This window comes from Rhinatrema bivittatum, chromosome 3 (assembly GCF_901001135.1).
Source record: "Rhinatrema bivittatum chromosome 3, aRhiBiv1.1, whole genome shotgun sequence".
NCBI lineage: Eukaryota > Metazoa > Chordata > Amphibia > Gymnophiona > Rhinatrematidae > Rhinatrema > Rhinatrema bivittatum.
The window spans coordinates 169,877,816-169,902,503 of NC_042617.1; the positions used below are offsets into that span (position 1 = coordinate 169,877,816).

Here is a 24,688-nt window from a genome sequence, read left to right on the forward strand (position 1 = left end):
CTTCAAGTCAAAAAACTGGTCCCCCTGAGTATCTCTCCCAGCTTCTATTTCCTTACATACCCACAAGAGACCTTCAATCTTCCCAAATGGCCATCCTCTCTCCTTTGTCAGCTGCTAAATTCACTTATGCAAGGCTATGGGCTTTAAGTAGCCATGCCCCAAAATTATGGAAAAGATTACCACTACCCTTGAGCCTCGAAACAAGCTACCTTAACTTTAGAAAGCAAGCCAAGGCTTGGTTATTCATTCAGGCCTTCACACAATTACCATCATAAAGACTTCCTTCTTGCAAAAAGTTACCAACTCCTCCAAGAGCTTTTAACTGTTTAAAAAAAAAAAAAAAAAAAGTAAAAAAGTTCTTCCGTCTACTGATGCCTGCATTGTTCCCACTATACCCATCCCTATCCCACTGTTAACATTATGTCTCCAAGGCTCCCTTATGATTACAAATTTTGAGATTACTGTATATGAAGCTCTAACTGCAATTGTAATTAACTTTATTGTAATCCGCCTTGGGATTCATTTTAGTAAAAAGTGAAATAGCAATATCCATAAAGAAAAAAAACCAAATGTATTTACTTACCTGTGAGCTCTAAAGGTATATATTGGTTCCACATCAAGAGAGGCACTCCTAAGCAAAAGTAAAAAAGAACATTTAAGTATATATTTCAAAACTTAAAGTATGCAAAATATTTTCTCTGAAAAAGTACAAGTTACCTGGATGACTGATAAGTTTATATTTTTGGCTTGATTAAATTACTAATGCATGTCACACAGCATGCACCTTTGTGACTGATTTTTTTCAATGCCATGCTTGTAATACATGTAAAAAGAAACTAGACTGATAAGCTTTTAAATAACCAAAAGGCAGAAGTACTATGAAATCTGGTCCTGGGGGAAAAAAACTCCAAGATGCAAGGAAACAGAGTGAAATGTGATATTAATAAAATAGTAAATTAAATTTTAGATAAGCTCTCTACGACAAATTCTGTACCACAAGCCAAGGTTTTAGAAAATGAAATTGCTTGGAAGACATGGGAATACGTCACACTGATTAGTGAGGTCATCTGATGCTGACCACAGAACATGTTTCTAAAACTTTATAAGAAAACACAGATTCCACTGAGCATGTACAGCAAGTCCCATATTCCTGCAGCGTGGTTCAATTTTGTAATTAATTAGCTCAACTCCCAGGAGGGGAAGAGGAAGTATATGTGGCTGATGATCCTCCCTATCTTCAGGGAATATGTTGTAAGGAACTTTGTTTTCTCTGAAGACAAGGTGAATTACCAGATAACAATGATAGGGCACTTAGCTAAGGGTTTTCTTCTAACAAAAAATGGGGGTAGATAACAGTCCTACTAACAGGGCAGAACTACTCTTTAGCAGGTTAAAACTTCCAGAGAAGACACCATAAATGAAAAGAATGAGGCTAGGGAGAAAGGGACATAGAATTGGACTCTAGCCCTCAAAGAAACACTGAAAAATAGCCTGCTCAAACTTGCTGTTGCATCAGGAATCTAAATACCAGAATATCAATCTGTGGCTCCAACTCTACATTACAAGTTTGAAAATCTCCTCAGAAGCTGATCTTAGATGGGCCACTGATATAGCCATAGCCTTATTATCATGGGCCTTAACATACCCTTCCTAAGATTAAACCAGATTGGGCCTAAGTGAAGGATATGTTAACATGTATAAAAACCTTCTACATTATTGTGATCTGCCTGTAAAGTTTTATTGTAATCCATATCAAAATGACTATCTAGAAATCCAAAATTAAATTAAATATGCAATCTGAAGGATTCACATGAGGTGATTAGCTGAATCAGACATGTGTCTGCTTGGTACTGCATGCCACCCTGATAAAATCCTAAAGTGCTTGCAATCCTCTCCCTTACTTTGTTTGGACAGCCTAACTGATATCTAAGCAGTGTGTCACACCAAGGCTGAGATGAATCAGAGAACTGTGAAAAAAGACTAGGATAAATCATGCCCAGTTAAAGCAAAGATGGCAAATGCATGAGGAAAGGATGCACCCGCTAAACATGTTGAGGTGGGCCTAATTCAGGTGGATACACCTTCTGTGGTTACAACATTAAAGACAAATTTTGGTAAGATTCATATGCAATTTGGATTGCTAAATACTGCTTTGATGGAGGTGGGCAAACGGATGGATGATGTGGAGCAGCATACGTCCATGGGGAAGGATGAAATGAATGCTCTTAAGATGCAGAGAAACCAGCACTGGAGACTGATGAGAAATTAGATGACCTTGAGACCAAATCTCAGGGTCTGATGCTGATTTGGTGCACACTCTGGAAGAATGGTTGCCAGCCCATCTGAAGCTGCCAGATTTGCAGGGCAAATATTCAAACAAGCTCATAAGAACATAAGATATGCCCATACTGGCTCAGATCAAGGGTCCATCAAGCCCAGTATCCTGTTTCCAACCGTGGCCAGTCCAAGTCACAAGTACTTGGCAAGTACTTCAACATTAAATAGATCCCTTGCTACTAATGCCAGCCACAAGCAGTGGCTATTCCCTATTGATTAATAGCAGTTTATGGACTACTCCTCCAGAAACTTATTCAACCCTTTTTAAACCCAGCTACAGTAACTGCCTTAATCTCATCATCTTGCAATGAATTCCAAAGCTTGTTTGTTGAGTGAACAAGAACTCTGTTTTGTTTAAAATGTGCTGCTTGCTAAATTTATGGAATGCCCCCTAGTCCTTGCATTATGAAAAGAATAAATAACCGATTCACATTTACTCATTCAAGTCCTTTCATGATTATGTAGACCTTTTCATATCCCCCCTCAGCTGCCTTCTCCAAGCTGAACAGTCCTAACCTCTTTAGCCTTTCCATGCCCCTTATCATTTTGGTTGCTCTTCTCTGTACTTTCTCCAGTGCAATTATATCTTTTTGAGATGTGGCAAACAGAATTGCACACAGTATTCAAGGTGCAGTCTCACCATGATAGAGGCATGAAGACATCTTCTGTTTTATTTGCCATTCTCTTCCTAATTTCTAACATTCTGTTTGCTTTTTTGACCATGAGAGCACACTAAGCCGATTTCAATGTAATATCAACTATGATGCCCAGATCTTTTACCAGGGTGGTAACTCCTAATATGGAACCTAACATCATGAAACTAAGGCATGGGATATTTTTCCCTGTATGCACATTAAATTTCATCTGTCATTTGGATACCAATCTTCTAGTCTCGCAAAATGTTTCTGCATTTTATCACAATCTGATTGTGATTTAACTACTTGGAATAATTGGGTCATCTGCAAATTTGATCACCTCACTCATCATTTATAAATATATTAAAAAGCATAGGACCAAGTACAGATCCCTGAAGGACTCCACTGTTTACCTTTTACCACTGAAAACAGACCATTTAATCCTATTTTGTTTCCTGTCTTTTAACCAGTTTGCAATCCACAAAAGGAGATCACCTCCTATCCCATGACTTTTTAGTTTTCTTAGAAGCTTATCTCATGAGGGACTTTGTCAATGCCTTCTGAAAAATACACATCTACCGATTCACCTTTATCCCTTCAAAAAAAAAAAAAATGTAGCAGAGTTGCGAGGCAAGACTTCAGTAAATCTATGCTGGTTGTGTCCCATTAAACTAGGTCTATCTATATGTTCTGTGATTTTATTCTTCATAATAGTTCCCACTATTTTTCCCAGACACTGAAGTCAGGCTCATCGGTCTATAGTTTACTGGATCCCTTTTAAATATTGGGGTTACACTGGCCACCTTCCAGTCTTCAGGTGCAACGGTTGATTTTTTTTTTTTAATTGAAATTTAACAAATTTTCAAGAAATTAACATCTTGATTGAAAACAAGATACAAAATAATAGCCAAGACAGGAACTATCATGCTTCAATATACATTAAAAAGTATATAATAGGAAATAAAAAACATATTCCGGCTTTTAGTATCTCAACCAAAGCCCACAATATTGGATCCAAGAGTAGAATCTGAGGAAAAAAATGTATCCAAACATTTGGAATAGGAAAAAAGAAGCTGTTATATAGGTTAGAACTATTTCACTGGCGAACTTATGTCATACTTTACACTCACTCAGTAGATACTGGAGAGGAGCTACTAAGTAAAGGTATTTTATCGAAAAGAAAGGCGGAGAGCTGATTTGGTTGGAAAAAAATGTATGATTGACCATGATATTTTACAAGACACTTGCAAGGAAGCTTGAACAGGAATATAACTCCTATCTCAATGACTCTAGGTTTTAACAGCAAGAACTGTTTCCTTCTTTTCTGCTTAGATCTAGAAAGATCTGGGAAAATATTAACTTTAAAGCACAGAAAGTTTTCTGTACGATGCCGAAAAAATATTTTTAACATCCATTTCTTGTCTGCCTCAAGCAGGAACAAAACTACCAATGTTGCAGGGACAATCAAGTCCCTCTAAGAAGTTTCCAAGATTTCTGTTAAATTTAACTGCAGAGGAATAGTAGATGTTATATTTTGAGTTCCCTTCTGAACCAAAGGCAACTTATTCTTAATGGAAGGAATATAGTAAATTCTCAAAGTTACAGGCATTGCTTGCTCTGGAATTTTAAGAGTTTCCAACATGTACTTCTTCCAAATGTCTTTTAGTGAAGTAAACTGATCCTTGGGAAAGTTTATAAAACGAAGATTTTTTTTCCTTTTATGATATTTTCCAATCTAGTAGACAGTATCTGGTTATCTTTCACCAAAGATGTTTGAAGGGATAGTTTACTATCTAAGACCTGCTGTATTTGGGCAATATTTTTCTTATCCACAGTAAATTCTTTTTCCAATTTCCCAATTCGAGAGTCTCAACTCCCCAAGTAAGCATAAGCTGGTGCCATTTGACTGGAAATATTTATATTCAATGTTTGTATAGCCTCCCAAATTGTATCCAAGGAAATAACAGCTGGTCTTGCCAAATCAATTTTAGACATCTCAGGTAATACAAGTTTCTCTCCAATCTCCAGCGCAATGCTTCTGACTCCGTCCCCAACTCCCGATGTTAACAAGGAGGGATCGAAAATGGCCTCAGATGTCTCCTCTTGTCCCCACTCACTAGGAGTCCGACCACCGTCGAGCTCCGGAACTTCAGGGAGTTGAGTCTAAGGCCTGCCCTCCACCGGGTTGCTTGGGGCCATCCGCTCTTCCGGGGATAAGGTGGTACAAAGCTCCAGAGAGGGTCGGGTAAAGCTTCCTCCCAACTGCCGCCCAGCGGGACATCTCCCGGCTTCAACGTACTCTGGAATATGTGGGCGTCCATCAGGCCCAATACCAAAGTAGAGGGTCTCGGCAGGGCTTCTTTTTCCTTAGCTCGCTGCTTCCTTACCGAGTGAGGTATTGAAGAACACAGGAAAAATGCAGCACGAATGGAGCCGCCTCACTTAGAACCGACAGCTTCGGCCATCTTGGATCCAGCTCCGCAACGGTTGGTTTTAATGATAGGTTACAAATTACTTGCAACAGGTCTGAAATTTCATTTGAGTTCTTTCAGAACCTTGGGATGTATACCATCTGGTCCAGGTGATTTGCTACTCTTCAGTTTGTCAATCTGGCCTAATACATCTTCCAGGTTCACAGTCATTTGAGTCAGTTCATCTGAATCGTCACTCTTAAAAACTGTCTCTGAAACAGGTATCTCCCCAATATCCTCATCAGTAAACACTGTAGCAAAGAATTAATTTAGACTTTCCGTGATGGCCTTATGTTCCCTAAGTACCCTTTTAACACTTCGATCAAACTTGCAGGCTAGAAGCATACACACCAGACATGAAAAGGTCCAGAGGTGTGATAGCATACTTGTTGAGCCTTGCCTACAAGCTTTGATTTTTCAAGTTTATAGGAAAATGGGCTTTGTTTTCCAAGAAAAGTGTTGCTCTTTTAATATTTCTATTTAAAATATCTCTTAAGTGAAGAGAACTTTCCTCTATGTGTTTAGAAAATCATGTTTGTATATCAGTACTCTGGCTTCACTGAAGATATAGTATGATGGTCAAATAACTTTTTTGACTTGGCAGCGGCTGCAACATTCTACCCAATATTTGGAGGACAGTACTTGAACATTTTTGTTTGAGGAACTTCTATTTTATATTACTACCATGTGATTTACAGAATAATAAGAGTTCAGATTGATACAGGGAAGGGAATTGCCCTCAAGCACTTGCTTTGGCTGATTCACGTGGTTTTATATCTGGTAGGGATCTCCAAATTTGTAATGAGATCTGGGGAAGAGGGGCCCCCTCCCCTGGACCATCCCTCAAGAAAGCAAAGTCGCTACATTATTTCTTATCTCTGTAGATTGAAGCTAGAGAAATGAGGACCAAATCTAGATAGTCATTTCCCTTTTCCTAGGAGCATATTCTTTAGCTGACATATATTCATGGCAACCAATTTAATCATTTTATTTAGCCAGTGTGAGAGAGTGGGGATCTCTGGAGTGGTCCAAACTGTCAAGATAGCTTGTTAACCATCAAGCTAACTGTCTAGGAATGCCCTCTGCAAGTTAGTAATTTTATTTTGCATTGTGGGGTATATACCAAACAGCCAAATTTTTGGGTCCTCTGGAACATTGCTGGCACATACTGTGAAGCAATAGGACCTCACCTGGGACCAGAATGCCATAAGCTTTAGACAAGTCCAGAAGCAGTGTAAGACGTCACCTTCATAAAGGCCACAATTGGAACAGAGGTGTTGAGCCTAATTTTGCTGTGTAAGCTTTGTTCTTGGAATAATATAGCTACCATATAAATTTTAGTTATAGTTCTCTCAAATTTACATTCTCAGAGACCTGGGCTATATTGCGAAGATAATATTTTATTTCTGCAGAAGATAATGTCAGAGTAGGATATTTAGCCCAATGGTGTAAAGCAAGAAAATCTTCATTGTTTAGACTTAGGGTTAACAATTTGGAAAAGTTGGAACAAGAGATCTTTACTGTACGATGATCCAAAAACAACTTTTCCAGTAAGTGTTTTTAGAGAGTGAGGAAAAACGTTTAGTTATGAGAAAATTATGTAATGTCCGAGTTGCAAATAAGCAAAGAACTCTGATCTGGGTAGAGAATATAGTTGTTGTAACTCTTGAAAGCTATATAGTATATTGGCATTGTGAAAAAACAATTGACAGATATGCGTTACACCCCTATCCGCCCAGTTCCGGAACACCTTATTCTCAATCCCTGGTGGAAACTGTGGGTTGCCACATATAGTTAAAATAGGGGTGAGAGATGACCCCACTTTAAGTATTTTAAACAGGTAAGACCAGGTTTGTCTCCCGGAAGTTAAAATTAGAAAGTGTTTAGAATAGCCAGGAAGTTGGGAAGGATTAAGTTGGACCAAGGCTGATAAGGAGTGACTACTGAACCAACTTTGTAGATGGGTGGTCAGCGAGAAGTAAGATGAGCTCGACATCCAATCTCTTAGATGGCACATCATACAAACTAAGCTATATTTTTGAAAGTCAGGACAAGCTAGTCCTCCATTCTGGACTGGTTCACACAAGAGCTGTAATGCCAACCTTGCCTTCTTCCCCCTCCAAATGAGCTGTCGGAGAGCTCAGTTGATGTCTTATGTCTGCTTTTTTTTTTTAGCCATATGAGAAACATCTGTAACAAGTATAACCATTTGGGGAGTTCTGTCATTTTAAATAAGTGGATTCTGCCAGTAAGAGAAAGTGGCAGGTTGGACCAATGTTTCATATGTATCTTTAACTTCTGCATCATGGGGCATATGTTAACATGATAGATGTTGCCTATCTCAGAGGGAATCAAAACCCCTAGGTACTTAATATAAGTGTCTGTCTATCACAATGGAAAAGTCGGTCACCAGTTTAAGATTCCCATAGATCTCCATTGCTTCAGACTTTTCCCGGTTGATTTTAAGACCTGAAAATAGATCAAACACAGTTTGATACTCTAGAACCTTTGGTAACGAAATTTGTGGGATAGTTAAGAAAATTAAAGTTGGATTTTGGTATAGTAAGGAAATATAATTAACCAGGTTACCTGATAGGCCAAAGCGTTGGAGAACTGAGAATAGATAGTGCCCATGATACCCTATCAAAGGCTTTTTCAGAGTCAAAGCTTACTGCAAGTGAGGGGGAGTTTTTGAAGTTTGCAATAGGCTATGGCCATTATAAGCTTAGAGATATGCGTACTAGCTGAGCGATCTTTAATAACACCTACTTGATTGAGTGATATAAGTGATGGAAGTATGACACTTAATCAGGAGGCTAAAACGTTAGCTAACAATTTAAGATCACAATTTAATAACGAGATCGGTCTGTAGGAAGCAGGCAAAGACGGATCTTTATCGGATTTGGGCAGCACTGTAATATATGCTTTATTGAACTCCTCTGGGAAGGAACCTTTTTCTAAGGCATCATTATAAAATTGGCCCAGTGGAATAGCCATTTGTTCACTTAAAATTTTATAGTAGTCATAGGAGAAACCATCCTCCCCGGCTTACTTGACTTTATGGCATTTCGTATCACCGTGGGAGTGGTGGGGGAATTTAAATAAGCTAGCTGTTGAGTTTGACCCGGGGTAGGGAAAGGTTTTTAAAAAAACCATCTTCCTCCACTTGTCCCCCCAACCTGTCTTCTGTGTATAATTGGTCATAAAATACTCGCATCACTTCCCCGATGTCTTCTCCTCTAACTGCCCAGGTGATTTGGGGGGTTTTCAGTTTTTCTATGTTTTGTTTCTGCAGACTCGTATTAAGTACGCTAATAATTTCCCAGATTTATTCCCATATCTAAAATAAGAGCATTCCGCATATTGAAAGTGTTTAGATGCACGCTGGTGAAGATAGGCCTGCAGGGTTTGAAGATTTGCATGGTAATTGGTGGAATTTTACGAAGAGGGTCTAGAGATCATGGGTCTCAGCCTTTTGTAATTTATCTTCCAGCTCTAAAATTTGGGCATGTAATCTCTTAATCTCGTATCTCAGGCATCGGAACATCTCCCCTCTGAATACTGCTTTACTGGTTTCCCAGAAAAGGCTGGGGGCATCTACATGCTGAGCATTTGCTTCTTTAAAGAGATTCCATTTAGTTTGGAGAAATTCCTGGAACTCTCGGTCCTGTTTTAAATAAGAGGGAAATTTCCACCATTTTTCCTGGGGTACTCGATCTTTCAAATTAAAATCCACCCAGATAAGAGCATGATCAGAGACACTAGCAGGTCCCATTGAAGCTGTTGTGGTGTAGGGAAAGATATTAGACAAACCCAGTGTGTAATCAACATGGGAGAGAGTATTATGAGTTTTAGAGACATGGGTTAAGTCTCGTTCATCAGGATGCAACATTCTCCACAAATCTAAGAGTTGCAAAGTCTTACATAGAGCAGGTAAACAGGATTTCTGAGTTCGCGGGGGACAGAGTGGGAATTTGGAGGATCGGTCCATCAAGGAGTCATACACAGTTGAAATCTCCCACTACAATAAGCCAACCATTTCTATGTAGAGGTTTTTTTTAAAGATTTTTATTTAAAGATTCTTGTATACCGTCGTTCATAATATACATCACAACGGTTTACATGTTACAAAATCATAAAATCACACTAAAATATCTAAAAGGTATAGTAAAATGATAAAAATAAAATTGTTAATCAATTATTAATAAATGAGCATAAAACAAAGATAAAAATAATGTTTCTTTAAACCAATTAGTCCTTTTTTTCAAGATAATCAATATAAGCCTGTTCGAAAAGCCATGTTTTTAGAGCTTTTTTTTTTTTTTTTTTAAAGCTTTAAATTCTGACTCTAAACGCAATGCCACAGGCATAGTGATCCAAATGCATGGATTGGCAATTGAAATGGATCTCTCTCGGATTAATATAAGATGGGCAGAGTTCACAGATGGAATGTGAAGCAGTCCTTTATTCGCCGATCTTAAGGATCTCTGCGGGACATGCAACCGGATTAGAAAATTCAGCCAGTCTGTTTTTTGTCCATAAATCGCTTGGTGTAGTATACAAGTTTTGTACTGGATTCTTTGTGTTATTGGCAGCCAATGCAGATTGATTAAAATAGGGGTGATATGTTCACGTTTTTTACAATTTGTTAAAACCCTTGCTGCAGAGTTCTGAAGCACCTGTAAAAGGGCTTAAAGTAGATTGTGGAAGGCCTAAGAGAAGGGAATTACAATAGTCTAAGGATGAAAATATCAAAACTTGTAGCACCAATCGGAAATCATTAACATCTAAAAGCGGTTTCAACTTTCGCAACACCAACAATTTATAATATCCTTCTCGTAATTTAAGAGAAATATGTTTTTTAAAATTTAGCTGACAATCGATGGCAATTCCTAAGTCTTTGACTGATTCAGATAATACTAGTTTAATATTATTGGGTAATAAAAGGGTATTGTTTGTACTAGCGAAGCAATCTTACTTTTCTGTCAAGGAGAATCATTTCTGTTTTTTCCATATTTAGGGCTAATTTCATATGGCATGGTAATTGGTTGATGGCTCCAAGATAGATGTTTATTAATTTAAATGTTTGTTCAATAGTGCCAAGAATAGGTATAAGAAGCTGAATGTTGTCGGCATAGATATAAAAATTTAGACCTAAACCTGCTAGGATGACGACACACTGGAAAAGATAAATATTAAACAGGGTCGCCGATAAAGCGGACCCTTGTGGGACACCAGTTTGAAGTTGAATTTTATCGGAGCAATTATTCCCTATTTTCACTTGAAAGGATCTTTGTTGTAAGGCCAATTTCTTTTGATCTTAGTATTAAAATATTATGATCTACCGTATCAAATGCCGCAGACAAGTCTAAAAACTACAATATATTTTTGTCCAGAGTCAAAACCTTTTAAAACTGTATCAGTTAATGATAATAAAAGTGTTTCTGTATTCAGATATTGACGGAAGCCAAATTGGTTTGGATATAAAATATTGTTGGATTCTAAGTGTTCTACTAATTGTTTATGAACAATTTTTTCAATAACATTTTTGCTAGACAAGAAAGATTCGATATAGGCCTATAATTACTTAATACTTCGGGGTTTAAGGAGGGTTTCTTTAAAATGGGTTTAATAACCCATTTTCAGAACTTCTGGAGATTTTCTAATTTTTGAAAGAAGATTGGGTCATATGAGTTAGGCCCGTAGAGATTACCCATAGTAATATCTTTGCCATTTACTTTCCCCACAATTATGATGTATCTACCTTCTGGGTCTGAGATCTTTTGGGTGAGTTGAAAGGAGCGATTTCTATTTAGAAGTATTACCATCCCGGCTTTTTTCCCCACTGCCGGAGAGTAATGAAGGGATCCTACCCAATCCCATTGCAACTTTTTGCTTTCTTCAGATGTTAAATGAGTTTCTTGCAAGCATGCTATATCTACTTTAGATCTCTTAAATGCTTGTAGAACCTTAGAGCGCTTAATAGGATTCCCCAAACCACTGACATTTAGATTAGCTATTCGCATATGGGACTAAAGTTTGAAGTAGGTTAAGTATGAACCTAAAAGACTTTTCTTGGAATAGAAGCTGCAAACTTCCCAGCCTAAGTTTGTAGTCCTGAGCCTGATAAGGTGCTATAGAACTCTGTGGCCGGTTTCAGATGGATTACTGTGACTGAATAGTTCTCTATGCTTCTCTAAATATTGTTTGAAAAGACATCCCATTAACCCTAACACCACCCCCCCCCCCCCCCCACCACCACCACCCATATCCAACCTTTGGGATCTCTCCCATTTTTTTACTTCCTCGTGACATTAGAAGTAGTAAAAGGGGTACATTTCTGATGTGCTTTGGCACCATCCTCTTTACATCAGCATTTAGAAATGTAAAGTCTATTGTGCGCATGCATTTAAAGTGCTAAAAAGGATAGAGACAGGTAATAACCTCAGGGGCAACTGCTAAGTTCATTTAGGCGATATACAACAAACAAAAATAGCCACCTGTTTAGGGGAAAAGAAACAGAAAATTAAAGAGGATCAGAATAAGTAATAACTTGATGCGATCCTGTTTCCGAAGTATATGGTAGGAGCCCCAGAAGTCTCGATATGTAAATAGGAAGGAGTCCGCCAAACCCGGGTTTGGTAAAAGTATGGTACTGATCTAAATTCGCTCTGTGCCATAAGTGCAATTTGGCTCCTTAATATAAAACATCTTTTCCTTCTGTTCCGGTTTCAGAGCAAAGATTTGAGTTAGTGAAGACTGTCATTATATTTGCCAGTTGTGCAGAATGTCACAAGCAGCCGTCTCTGGCACAGCTCCAGTCTGTTGGTCCTTCTTATTGACCGAACAGGGTCAGTCTAGCCTCCGCAATAGGAACCAGGAATACAGTCAAATTGTGTAAGGAGACGCATGCCCAGCTTAGAGGCTCTACTTCATGGTCTGTTTTCTAGGATTTGCTTTACTGCACCCGAATTAAAGTTGGCGGCGAGCCGTAAACAATCAACAGGAAACTAACATTTGTCCTAAATAACCAACATTCCCAAACAGAGTATGTACTTGTGAGTGGCAGCAAGAGAACCATTTCTCTTCCATTTAGGTGTGTGCATAAAAAAAAAAAAAAAAAAGACACCAAATACCAGAGTTAGAAGATAAAAAGACACTTAGGACCTTCAATTCCCCTGAATATTCGATACAAAAGTTTTGGCTTTGTCTACTTCGGAGAAGAGAAGTTCTTTGCCTGCATGCCAAACTTTTAGGTTTGCCGGGTACTGAAGTTGGAAACTAATGTTTTATTTTATAAAGTTCGGAGCAGAGCGGGCTAAACAGTTTCTGCCGCTGTATAAGTTGCGCAGAGAAGTCCTGGAATAGGCGAATCTCAGCGGATTGGTATGTGAGTTTGGGTTGCGAGCAGAAAGCCTGCATTAATCGCTGTTTATGAGACCAATTCAAAACTTTTGCTATGACTATGCATGGCCTTTTATCACCTTCTTTCTTTTTGCCCAATCGGTGCGCTCGTTCAGTACGGCGCTTACCCTCTAGTTCCGGCAGCACCAAGGCCTCATGCATCCAATTTTTGAGGAAGATCTCTTTTATCCTCCACAGATTCAGGAAAACCAGCGATTCTGATGTTACTGCGCCGTGCCCTGTTCTCCAAATCATCAAGCTTTTCTGCTTGATCAGTCGCTGTTTTTTCAAGCGCTGCTAGTTTCCTAATAAGAAACAGTTCTCATCTTGTAGACACATGATGCGGCCCTCCGCATGGTCAATGCGTGGGTGAAGCTCCGCAAGAGTATTTTTTAGTTCTTGGAATTGGGAATAGAGATCTGTGAACCAAGCGTCTAAAGTGTTGACCACAGAATTGGTAGTTAAGGTCGCTATGCGGGTCAGTGTGAGAGGGGAGGGTGGACTGTGCTCGGGAGTCGCCATTGTCAGCAGATTCTTTTGCCTTTTCCCCTTCCTTTTTCCCCCCTTTCAAGGGCATAGTACTTGCGTTTTTCAGCATAAATTTGTCAATAGACATGTATTTAGTCTATTCTGTTACTGGATATTGTTGGATGCGTGTGGATACCGGTGATTTTCTGCGAGCTTGAGAGGATGGCACCTAGAGCCGGGACAGACACCAACTCAGCTTCACCACATCACGTGACCTCCGTTTGCTTTGTTTTTATTATTTATTTTTGTTTTGGATCAAGAACATCAGCAAAGATGAAAAATAAGAAAACTAGCCAAATTGAAAAGAAAAAATTGCAGAAAATCAAGGCAACAGCAAAAGAGTAAAGCTTCTCTATCAGAATGCTTCAGCAGATGAAAAAGACTGTACTGAGGAGGCTTGTGTGGGAGCATCACAGGAACTCCCGTAAATACTCAGAAAGACTTCTTGGTCTATTGGAGATGTGTGCTTTTTTCCACATTGGTGCCATCTGATATGCTACCCACTTGCGTGGCTATTTATTCCTACTTGTCTATGAAGGAAATGTGCTTGAATTTGTTTTTTAAGAACAAAGACAGACTGAAGAAAATGTTGATGTGAAGCAGCTGCTGAAATTCATACATCCAATGTGTCTGGGAGACAAGCAAATCAATGAGTTAGCAGGGCTGCAGCAGTGAAGGCACTCCTAGATGCAGAGTAATGGTCTTTCCAGAAAGCTCTGAAATGCATGTTCTTTTTGTGCCTAGCATGGTCATGTGACCTACTTGTGGTGAACTGCTTGTTTTCAGAGAAAGATATTCCCATCATTTTTCATAGTTTTAGAAAACAGCCAGTGATTCACTGAACATCTAGAAATAGCCCAAATTCACCCCTTTTTTTCATAAAAACAGCATCTGCATAAGGCAGAATACTGTTCAGACAGTGTTGAAATTAGACAAAATGAAATATCTAGCTATGAGTAAATCCTCTTGCAATATTCTTTTACCCATAACTCGTCTAGAACTAAATCAACAAGGCTATAAATTGTTTTCTTCTGTTCAAGAGGGATGATGGGTAAGAAGAGTATGGAAAGGAAACTTTTTTAAAAATTGTATGCAATTTTGAAAATTAATAGAAGTTCTGCTTGGATACTTTGTTTAGGTACTATTCAGAGAAAAAAGTGGGTAATAAAGGCTCTGAACCACTATCTATTCTTCTTATGAGAACGGAACTTGTACAGTTAAGCATCCTGTCATGAATTTATTTTTATTTCTTACTAACCATGTCCTTGACTCAAAAAGGGTTAACCAAGGTAGTACACAGAAGTAGACATGCATAATGTGACACAAATACATTAAAAAATGCTGATCAATTACACATTTTCTGAAGCTAAATATGAGGTTTTTGGTGATGAGACCAGTGTTGCTTACCTGTAACAGGTATTCTCCCAGGACAGCAGGATGTAATCCTCACATATGGGTGACGTCATCAGGCAGAGCCCTATTATGGAACACTTTTGTCAAAGTTTCTAGAAACTGACTGGCATACTGAGCACACCATGATCCCTGTGTCCACAGGGATCTCCCTTCAGTCTCGTTTGCAGCAAAACGCACGAGCGAAAAAATAAAATAATAAACGTAAGCGGACCCAATTCCGTGGGGTGGCGGGTGGGTTTCATGAGGACTACATCCTGCTGTCCTGGGAGAACACCTGTTACAGGTAAGCAACTCTGCTTTCTCTCAGGACAAGCAAGATGGAAGTCCTCACATATGGGTGATTAGCAAGCTACAGGCTGACTCATATTACAACAGGCCAATAGACAACTCGTGCAGCAGGCACAATAATTGGGGTGCTAATGGGAATGAGGAGGCAGCCTGAAATCACAGCAGGTGGTTGTGGAAGGAGTTGGGGATTATACTGGAACAAAGTTTTTCAAGACAGACTGGCCAAAGGCAGGGTCTTGATGGATTTCCTTATCTAAGCAGTAGAGGGCTGCGAATGTGTGAATAGAGCTCCATGTCGCAGCCTAGCAGATGTCGGCAATTGGTACTGAATGATAGTGTGCTCCCAATGTTGCCATGGCCCTTACAAACTGTGCCTGCACTCACTCCTGGAGATGAAGGCCTGCTTCCTCATAGCAGAATTCGAAACAGTCTGCTAGCCAGTTGGAGAGAGTTGGTTTGCCCATTGGAACTTGCAGCTTGTTTTTGTCAAAGAAGCAAAAAGAGTGGGTGGATTTCCTATGCAGTGCGGTCTAGATAGAACCCAAGTGCAGACTTGCAGTCCAAGGTGTGCAAAACCCTCTCGCCTTGGTGAGAGTGAGACCTTGGGAAAGAGTAGGCAAATTATAGAATGAGTAAGGTGAGAGGCTGTGTCCACTTTAAGAAGAAATTTAGGGTGAGTACAGAGGACCACTCAGTCACGGAGGAACCTGGTGTCAGGTGAGTATGCAACAAGGGCTTGTAACTCACTGACCCTTTTAGCAGAGGTGATGGCAATGAGGAAAATAATTTTCCATGTTAGAATTTTAATGTTATAGGAATGCAAAGGCTCGAACGGGGAACGTATGAGCCTTGTAAGCACTACATGTAGGCCCCATTCCGTAACCGGTGATTGTAGAGGCGGCTTAAGTTGTAGAAAACCCATGATAAGCCAACTCATAAGGGGTTGAGCCGTTAACAGGGCATCCCCTACTCCCTGGTGGTATGCTGAGATGGAACTGAGGTGTACCCATGCAGAGGATGTCTGGGGACCAGAATCAGAAAGGTATCCTAGATAGCCTAATAGAGATGGAGTGGGGCAGGAAAAAGGGCCAATACCTTTTTGTGCACGCCATTTGGTAAATCTTGCCCATTTCAAATGGTAAGATTTATGTGTGGAAGGTTTTCGTGAAGCTACAAGTACCTGAGAATATCAGTGATATGAGGTTGACCTGGGGCAGGCGCATTGGTTCCTGGAGTAATAGGTTGACAAGTATGGGGAAGCATACTTGTTGAGGCCAGTACGGGGTTATGAGAATCATTGAAAACCTGTCCTGCTGTAGCTTCATGAGAGTTTTGGATACGAGCAGTATTGGAAGAGACGCATATAGGAGGCCTTTGTTGCAGGGGCGAGCAAAGGCGTCCATGGCTACCGCATTTCGAAGCCTATGTAGGGAGCAGAATCAGTCCACGCTGTGGTTCGATTCGGACGCAAGAGGTCGGAGGTTGGTTGACCTCAGCGCTAGAAGATTTTGCTTGCTACACATGGATTCAGAGACCACTTGTGAGGATGGAGACATCGATTGAGATGGTCTGTTAGTATGTTCAGTATGCCTGTTAGATAAGTGGCCCGGAGATACATGGAGTGTGCAAGGGCCCAGGCCCAGAACTGTGCGACTTCCTGGCAGAGCAGATAAGAGCCTGTGTATCCTTGTTTGTTCGAGTACCACATTGCCACTTTGTTGTCTCTCTGTATCCACAAAGTTTTGTGTGAGAGGCAGTGTTTGAAGGCATAACGGGCATAACGCATGGCTCGAAGCTCCAGGAAGTTGATCTGAGACTTTTCATGCAGTGGAGTCGACACATTCTTGGTTTGGAGGGTGTTAATACGAGCTCTCCAAACCAAGTTGGAAGCGACCGTGGCCAAGATCATCTGAGGATTTTGTTACTGGATCGGTGATATGGTTCAGGGATGAAAGCTGCTGAACTGCTTACAGCCACTGAAATTTTAAAATCCACTGAGTTTTTCTCATGGCTAGTCTGCCCATAGGAGTGATGTGGATCGTGGAAAACATGTGGCCCAGCAATGGAAGAATTGATGGGCTGAGGCTATGTTGCATGTGCGCGGAGATGTGGACAATTTGATAGGATGTCTGCGTGGTTGTTGGGCAGGAAGGACGTTGCGACTATAGTGCCAAGATCTGCTCCATATGGGATTTATGATAGCTGATCAGAGTTCCCAGCCAAATGTAGTAGATTTATAGTGAGTCTTAGAGAATTTAGAGCTCCTTGTTTGGATTGACTCCTTATTAAGCAGTCGCCCAGGTAAGGAAACGCGTGACTTCTGCTGTTCTTTGTAGAAAAGCGGCAGTCTCTGCTAGGCATTTGGTGAAATACACACGTTGTCGAAGGTAGATCAAATGGCAGAACTTGGTATTGAAAATGTTGACGACTCACTATGAAGCGTATAGAAAGTCCAGAGAATAGAGGCAACCCTTGTAGTAAGGAAAGCATGGTGCTGAGACACACCATTTTGAACTTTTCTTTCTGAAGAAATTTGTTGAGACTTCTGAGGTCCAGGATGTGAGGTCATTGCCTATTTTCTTTGAAAGTAGGAAATAGCGGGATTAAAATTCTCTGCCTTGCTGTATCCGGGGAACAGTATCCCGAGCCCTGGTCCTCAGTGGGATGAACCATTCTGTTCTCTGGCAAGGTTGAAAAATCCAGGAGCCTGCCCAACTGGCGGAGCTGGTATGATCTGGATATCAGTTGGTCTCACATGGGAGCGGTAAAAGGACCTTCTAGCATCCCTCTTTGCTGTGCAAGAAACATAGAAAGCTGTCGCAGGGTCTCACGGTGGTCTTGCAATTGATCCACTGTCTGCTGGACCTTGTACACGAAGAGATTATCTGCGGTACATGGCAGATCAGCTAGTTTATCTTGGACTTCGGGCCGTAAATCAGGGGCCGTAAGCCAGGTTCACCATCTAGCACTGAGTCCTGTTGCTGACAACGGGAGGACGTTTTGAAGCAATCACACGTTGCTTGAATTTCATGTGGATGGCAGAGAGGTTCCTTTGGAGTTGTGTCAAATATAGCTGGTAAATAGCAATGTGTGACACCAATATAGTTCTCGGAAGAAGTTACGACCTAGACCCTCCCGAAAACTTCTGGTCCTTTTTAGTGACCAAGTCGAAAGGGATAGTTTCAGACACATCCTTTACTTAGGCCTTGATGGGATCAGTGCCGAAGCGGGATAAGAGTGCCCATCGCTGTTCGAGGATCCCGGGATAGGTATAGGGGTCCGTGGAGGATCATAAGGATGAGTCGGCGTCCATGACTTAAGCTGTCATTGGTAGGTGCCACAACAAGGTGGTGCCACAATGGTGTGAATATCGATGGCTCTGGTGTTAGATTCTGGAAGGCATCGAATACAGCCTGACGGAATGAGGATGTCCAGCTCCTCCCTGGAAGCTGGTAAAGGTAGCGCAGCTACAGGGGGAGACAGGCTAGACGTTACTGGCACTTCCATATGAATCTCTGGTGGCTCAGTACCTGGCACAGTTGTCAGTGGGGAATGCCTCTGTGCCTCGGGTGCAGAGGAGCATGGAGACTCTTGTACCTGGGCCCGCTTCGCAACTGGCTCAATGGATATTGCTGCCGGTACCGAATGCAGAACTATGTGTGCCGGTGACTGTTTCCCTCTGTGCTCGGCCCGGTCATTCTCCAGCAACTAGGAAACTGCCACCGATGTCCAGAATGGTGTAGGTAATAGACGGTTACAGAGGCAGTGACTATGTTTTCCTCGGTGCTCGGCCCAGTCATTCTCCAGCACTGAGAAAGATGCCACTGATGTCATGGATGGCGCCGGTGACGATAATTCCCATGGTGCTCGGCCCGGTCATTCTTCAGCACCGAGGAAGATGCCCTCACTGTCCCAGGTGGCACTGGTGACGGATGGTCATCAAGTTCTCAACCAGGAGCAGTCGAGGCATGAAGTACGGAGCATTTTCTTTAGTCGAGGGACATCGAAGGGGGCCTCGACAGCGACCACAACGGGAACTGTGGATGTCCCAATCTCTCTAGCCCCGATGGACCCAGTGGGAAATCACAGCAAGGACACTCGCAGGCAGCGTGGGGCGGACCGAGGATGATAGACATAGGGTGAAAGAAGGCCGCAATTCAGTTGGTAACTCGGGGGAACCAACAGTGAGGTGACAGGAACAGACCAGAGAACAGGGCAAAGTACTCACCGAGCGTCGATGAAATGTACGCAAAGGGAGACCTGTGTAGGGAAATTATTTATGAAGTAAAACTTCAAGCGTTTCCGTGAGGAAAAGTTGTGAGAAAAATCTCAGAGCTCCTAAACGCGAGGCAAACTGCAGCGCGGAAAAAAAAGAGACTGAAGGGAGACCCCCTGTAGACACAGGGATCATGGCATGCTCAGTGTGCCAGTCAAAGTTTCTAGAAACTTTGACAAAAGTGTTCCGTAATAGGGCTCCGCCTGATGTCACCCATATGTGAGGACTACCATCCTGCTTGTCCTGGGAGAATGACAATTCTTTACCATATAAGAATGTAATACTAATATAATCCTTCCTCATCCACCTGTTCAATAATGAGGAAAAATACACTAGCTCTACTTATTTGCTCTTACAGATTATAGGAAGGTATCTATATGAATTTAGCACCAATAAAAAGCCCTTGATATGCTGAAAATGATACATTATTTGCCTTTGTGCACGATAAAAGATAACTGATTTGAAAACTGTATTAAATTCATTGTCCAGAAGTGCAAACATCAAAGCAGTGAAGAGGTTAAACCAGAAACAGCAAGAGTTTAAATGTAGTCAATTAACCAGAATAAGCCATTTTAGTTCATTCTGCTTTACACAGTATGGTAGAAATCTGTACGTGGGAGCAGGAAAAGAAGAGGAAAGAATTGTTTAGAGTGAATGTTTAGCACATGTCTGATTAACAACAGAAGAATACTCCAATTACTGAAATTTATAATGGTGGAAGTAGCAAAGCAGAAGGGGCTTTCAGAAACAGTCAAGGTACTTATTTCACTTCAGGAATGAAAAACAGGACACTGATGGCTTTTATTCTTCCTGTTTTCTACATAATAAAAAAAACCCCCTCTATGTATTTCAGCTTTCCATTTTCTTCATGAAACCTAACATTTCATAAGCACAAAGCATTTCTTTAAGCAAACCTTTCCTGTCTTACATAAGCAGGTGGTTTATTCTCTCTTTCACATGGCAAGAAAGGTTAAATGCTGCTCAAGCATGTATGAAGAACTAGCTTTTCTGCCATATACAAATCCAAGCACCAGATCAGAGAAAATACTGGATTTCTTGTTCTTAGCTGCTAGCAGGGCACACCAATGGCACATACATTTTAAAGACAAAGAAAACAGAATTAGATGAATATGAAATTTATAAAAGAAATGGTAGTAGTTAATGACCTGATTTCAGGACTGAACATTTTAGTAAAAAAAGAAAAACATTTCTACATCTTCAAAATTACTGAACAGTGCTTTTCACTCTCTTATACTTACTGAGCCACTTCCACAGCAAGCAAAATTATGAAGAGCCACATTCAAATTGGAGAAATTACTTATCTGATAATTTCGTTTTCCTTAGTGTAGACAGAAGGTCTCAGGACCAATGGGTATACTGTACTCCTGATAGCAGTTGGAGACTGATCAGTCTCCAACTGCTGTCAGCCCTAGTACATATACCCCCTGCAGGAAGTGCAGCTCTTCAGTATTCTCTTCAAAAAGCAATTGTGGATATATGCATGACTCAATAATTTGAACAACTTGGATAACTTGATTAACTTTATAACTTGGTTAACTTGATTAATTTGAACTGATTGAATTAGTTATAGCTGGAGACCGCCAGTGCTCTCAACCGAGAAACGTCGACATCCGGTAGGATGGCTGTCCTAGTTGGAGGAAAGCATGGCTTACCCATGAATCACTCGCTCTCGGGGATGTCACCCGAGAATTTGATAAATAATGGCAGCCGTGGGTGGGATGCTGATTCCATCTGCCTACACTAAGGAAAACGAAATTATCAGGTAAGTAATTTCTCCATTTCCTAGCGTGTAGCAGATGGACTCAAGACCAATGGAATGTATAAAAGCTACTCCCAAACCGGGTGGGAGGCCCCCCGTGGCCCACTTAGTACTGCCCTTGCAAATGCTGTGTCCTCTCGAGCCTGAACATCCAGACTGTAAAACCTGGAGATGGTGTAGATGGAGGACCATGTCGCCGCCCGACAGATCTCGGCGGGCGACAGCATCTTGGTTTCCGCCCAGGACACTGCCTGGGCTCTAGTGGAATGGGCCTTGACTTGTAAAGGCGGTGGCTTACCTGCTTCTATGTAGGACGCCTTGATGACTTCTTTGATCCAGCGGGCTATGGTTGCTTGCGAGGCCGCTTTTCCCCTTGCTTCTTCCCGCTGTGAAAGACGAATAGGTGATCTGTCTTTTGTACGGATTCCGACCTTTCCAGGTAATGGACTAGGAGTCTGCCAACGTTGAGGTGGCGTAGACTGCGAGACTCTTCCAAATTCTTATGCTCATCTGGCGATGGTAGCGAGATGGTTTGGTTGAGATGGAAGTGAGAAACCACTTTGGGGAGAAAGGACGGGACCGTGCATAACTGGATGGTTCCCGGGGTGAGTCTGAGGAATGGCTCCCGGCAGGAGAGTGCTTGTAGCTCGGAGATACGACAGGCCGAACAGACTGCCACCAGGAAGGCTGTCTTCAATGTTAATCGTCGTAGAGACGGGCCGCAAAGATGTCTGAAGGAGGCTCCTGCTAAGAAATCTAGGACCAGGTTGAGGTTCCAAAGAGGCGCTGGCCACCTTAGGGGTGGTCGGATCTGCTTGATTCCTTTCAGAAAGCAGGAGACTTCCGGGTGAGAGGCTAGGCTGCCGCTCTCACTCCTGGTTCCGTAGCATGACAATGCGGCCACCTGTACCTTGATGGAGTTGAGACTATCCCTTCTGTAGTCCATTCTGCAAGAATTCCAAAATCGCAGGAATTTTGACTGAGCGTGGAATGATGTTGCTGTCCTCACACCAGGCTTCAAATACTCTCCAAATCCTTATGTATGTTAGGGATGTGGAGAACTTGCGTGCTCGTAGCAAGGTGTCAAATACTGCCCCCGAGTATCCGCTCTTCCTCAGGCGAGTCCTCTCAATGGCCAGGCCGTAAGAGAGAATCGAGCTGGATCCTCGTGGAGGATCGGCCCTTGTTGGAGCAAGTCCCTGTGTGGCGGTAGCGGGAGGGGGCTCCCTGTTAGCAGCCTTCACATGTCTGCGTACCACAGTCTTCTTGGCCAGGCCGGGGCCACTAGAAGTACTGGTCCCTTGTGGTGTTCTATCTTGTGGATGACTGCACCCAATAGGGACCATGGTGGGAAGGCATACAGCAAATGTTGCTTACCCTTAACAGGTGTTCTCACAGGACAGCAGGATGTTAGTCCTCACATATGGGTGGACATCACAGGTTGGAGCCCAATCACGGAAAACTTCCGTCAAAGTTTCCAGAACTTTGACTGGCCCCTACTGGGCATGCCCAGCATGACACTAACCCTGCAGCCAGCAGGGGTCCCCTTCAGTCTTATTTAAAAGCTACAAGCAGTGCCGAAAAATAAAGTAAAACGTTACGAACACAAAACCGCAGGTCGGCGGGCGGGTTTTGTGATGACTAACATCCTGCTGTCCTGTGAGAACACCTGTTACAGGTAAGCAACATTTGCTTTCTCACAGGACAAGCAGGATGGTAGTCCTCACATATGGGTGAGTACCGAGCTGAGGATGTCCGAATATGCACCAAATGTACCCAAAGGCGTGCAACAGGCGTAACAGTTGGGGTGGAATTTGGTAGAGGGCATCCTGAACCCCACCGGGCAGGCGGAAGGGTGTTGGTACGTCACGTTGTAAATAGATTATGAAGGCCAGACTGGCCGAAGATGGATTCTTGTCTTCCGGCTTTGTCCAAGCAATAGTGGGCTGCAGAGGTGTGGAGAGAACTCCAGGTGGCAGCCCTGCAAATGTCAGGAAGCAGCACCAATCGTAGGTGTGCTACTGAAGTTGCCATGGCCCTCACAGAGTGTGCTTTAACACGGTCTTGAAATGGAATGTCCGCTTGCTGATAGAAAAAGGATATGCAGTCCGCCAACCAGGAGAAGAGAGTCTGCTTACCCACAGGCTTCCCTAACTTGTTAGGGTGGAAAGAGACAAACTGTTGAGTGCTTTCCCTGTGGGCAGCTATACAGTCTAGATAGAATGCTAGAGCCCGTTTACAGTCCAGGGTATGCAGAGCCTGTTCTCTGGATTGGAATGGGGCCTGGGAAAGGGTAGGAGGTATAATGGATTGATTAATGTGAAACTCCGATACTACCTTAGGCAAGAACTTAGGGTGAGTGAGGAGTACTGCCCGGTCCTGCAGAGGTTTAGTGTAAGGCGGATAGGTAACTAGGGCCTGTAGTTCACTAACTCTGCGAGCTGAAGTGATTGCCAGAAGGAAAATCACTTTCCATGTGAGATAGCGAAGATCACAGGAGTGAAGAGGCTCGAATGGTGATTTCATGAGCCAATAGAAAAACCACGTTGAGGTCCCAAGAAGAGCCCGGAGGTCGCAGTGGAGGCTTGAGGTGAAGCAAGCCTTTCAGAAAACGTGTTACAAGGGGTTGTACTGATATAAGAACATCCCTGATACCTTTATGGAAGGCGGCTACCGCAGTGACATGCATTCTGATGGAAGAAGTCTTTAGACCTGACTCTGATAAATGCTGGAGATAGTCCAAAAACTTGGTGATTGGACAGGAAAAGGGGTCAAGGGACTGAGAAAAGCACAAATGGAAAAGGTTCACGTCATGTGAACCTTTTCCATTTGTAAGAGTAAGCTTTTCTCGTGGAAGGCTTCCGTGAAGCAATCAAGACATGGGAAACTGGTTCAGAAAGGTTAAGTGGTTGAACAACATCCATGCCGTCAGGGACAAGGCATGGAGATTGGGATGGCGGAGGCATCCGTCATTTTGAGTGATCAGAAGCGGGTCCTTTCCCAAGGGAATGTGCCTGCGAATGGAGAGATCCTGCAGAATTGGAAAATACACTTGGCGTGGCCAGTGAGGTGCTATCAGGATCATGGTTCCCCTTCCTGACGTAAATTCACGAGAGTCTTCGAGAGAAGAGGAAGTGGAGGGAATGCATAGAGTAGACCGGTTGCCCATGAGAGGGAGAATGCATCTCTGGGCTGAGAGTGTTTGCTGCGAATGAGAGAGCAGAAGTTCTCTACTTTGCGGTTTTGAGGAGACGCAAAGAGGTCTATCTGAGGATATCCCCATTGTTGGAAGATAGAGTTCGCTACCGAGGGGTTGAGAGACCACTCATGCGGTTGAAAGATGCGACTCAGCTTGTCTGCCAACACATTGTCCACTCTCGGCAAGTAGGTGGCACTGAGGTACATCGAATGGGAAAGAGATTCTGCCCAAATCTGTGCAGCTTCCTGACACAGAAGGAAGGAGCCCATGCCTCCCTGTTTGTTGATGTACCACATGGCCACCTGGTTGTCCATCTGGATCAGGATAACTTGATTTGAGAGGTAATCCTGAAATGCC

At 42.2% G+C, this 24,688-nt stretch overlaps 1 protein-coding gene across 5 annotated transcripts in view; it reads right to left on the reverse strand.

The window, feature by feature from the left end:
• STRN (striatin) overlaps positions 1–24,688 on the reverse strand; it is a 533,408-nt gene that overhangs the window by 73,036 nt on the left and 435,684 nt on the right. For all 5 annotated transcript variants that reach the window (XM_029593931.1, XM_029593930.1, XM_029593929.1 and 2 more), the window contains one exon: positions 584–631. In XM_029593931.1, coding sequence (XP_029449791.1) covers positions 584–631 — 48 coding nt within the window. The remainder of the gene's footprint in view (positions 1–583; positions 632–24,688) is intronic.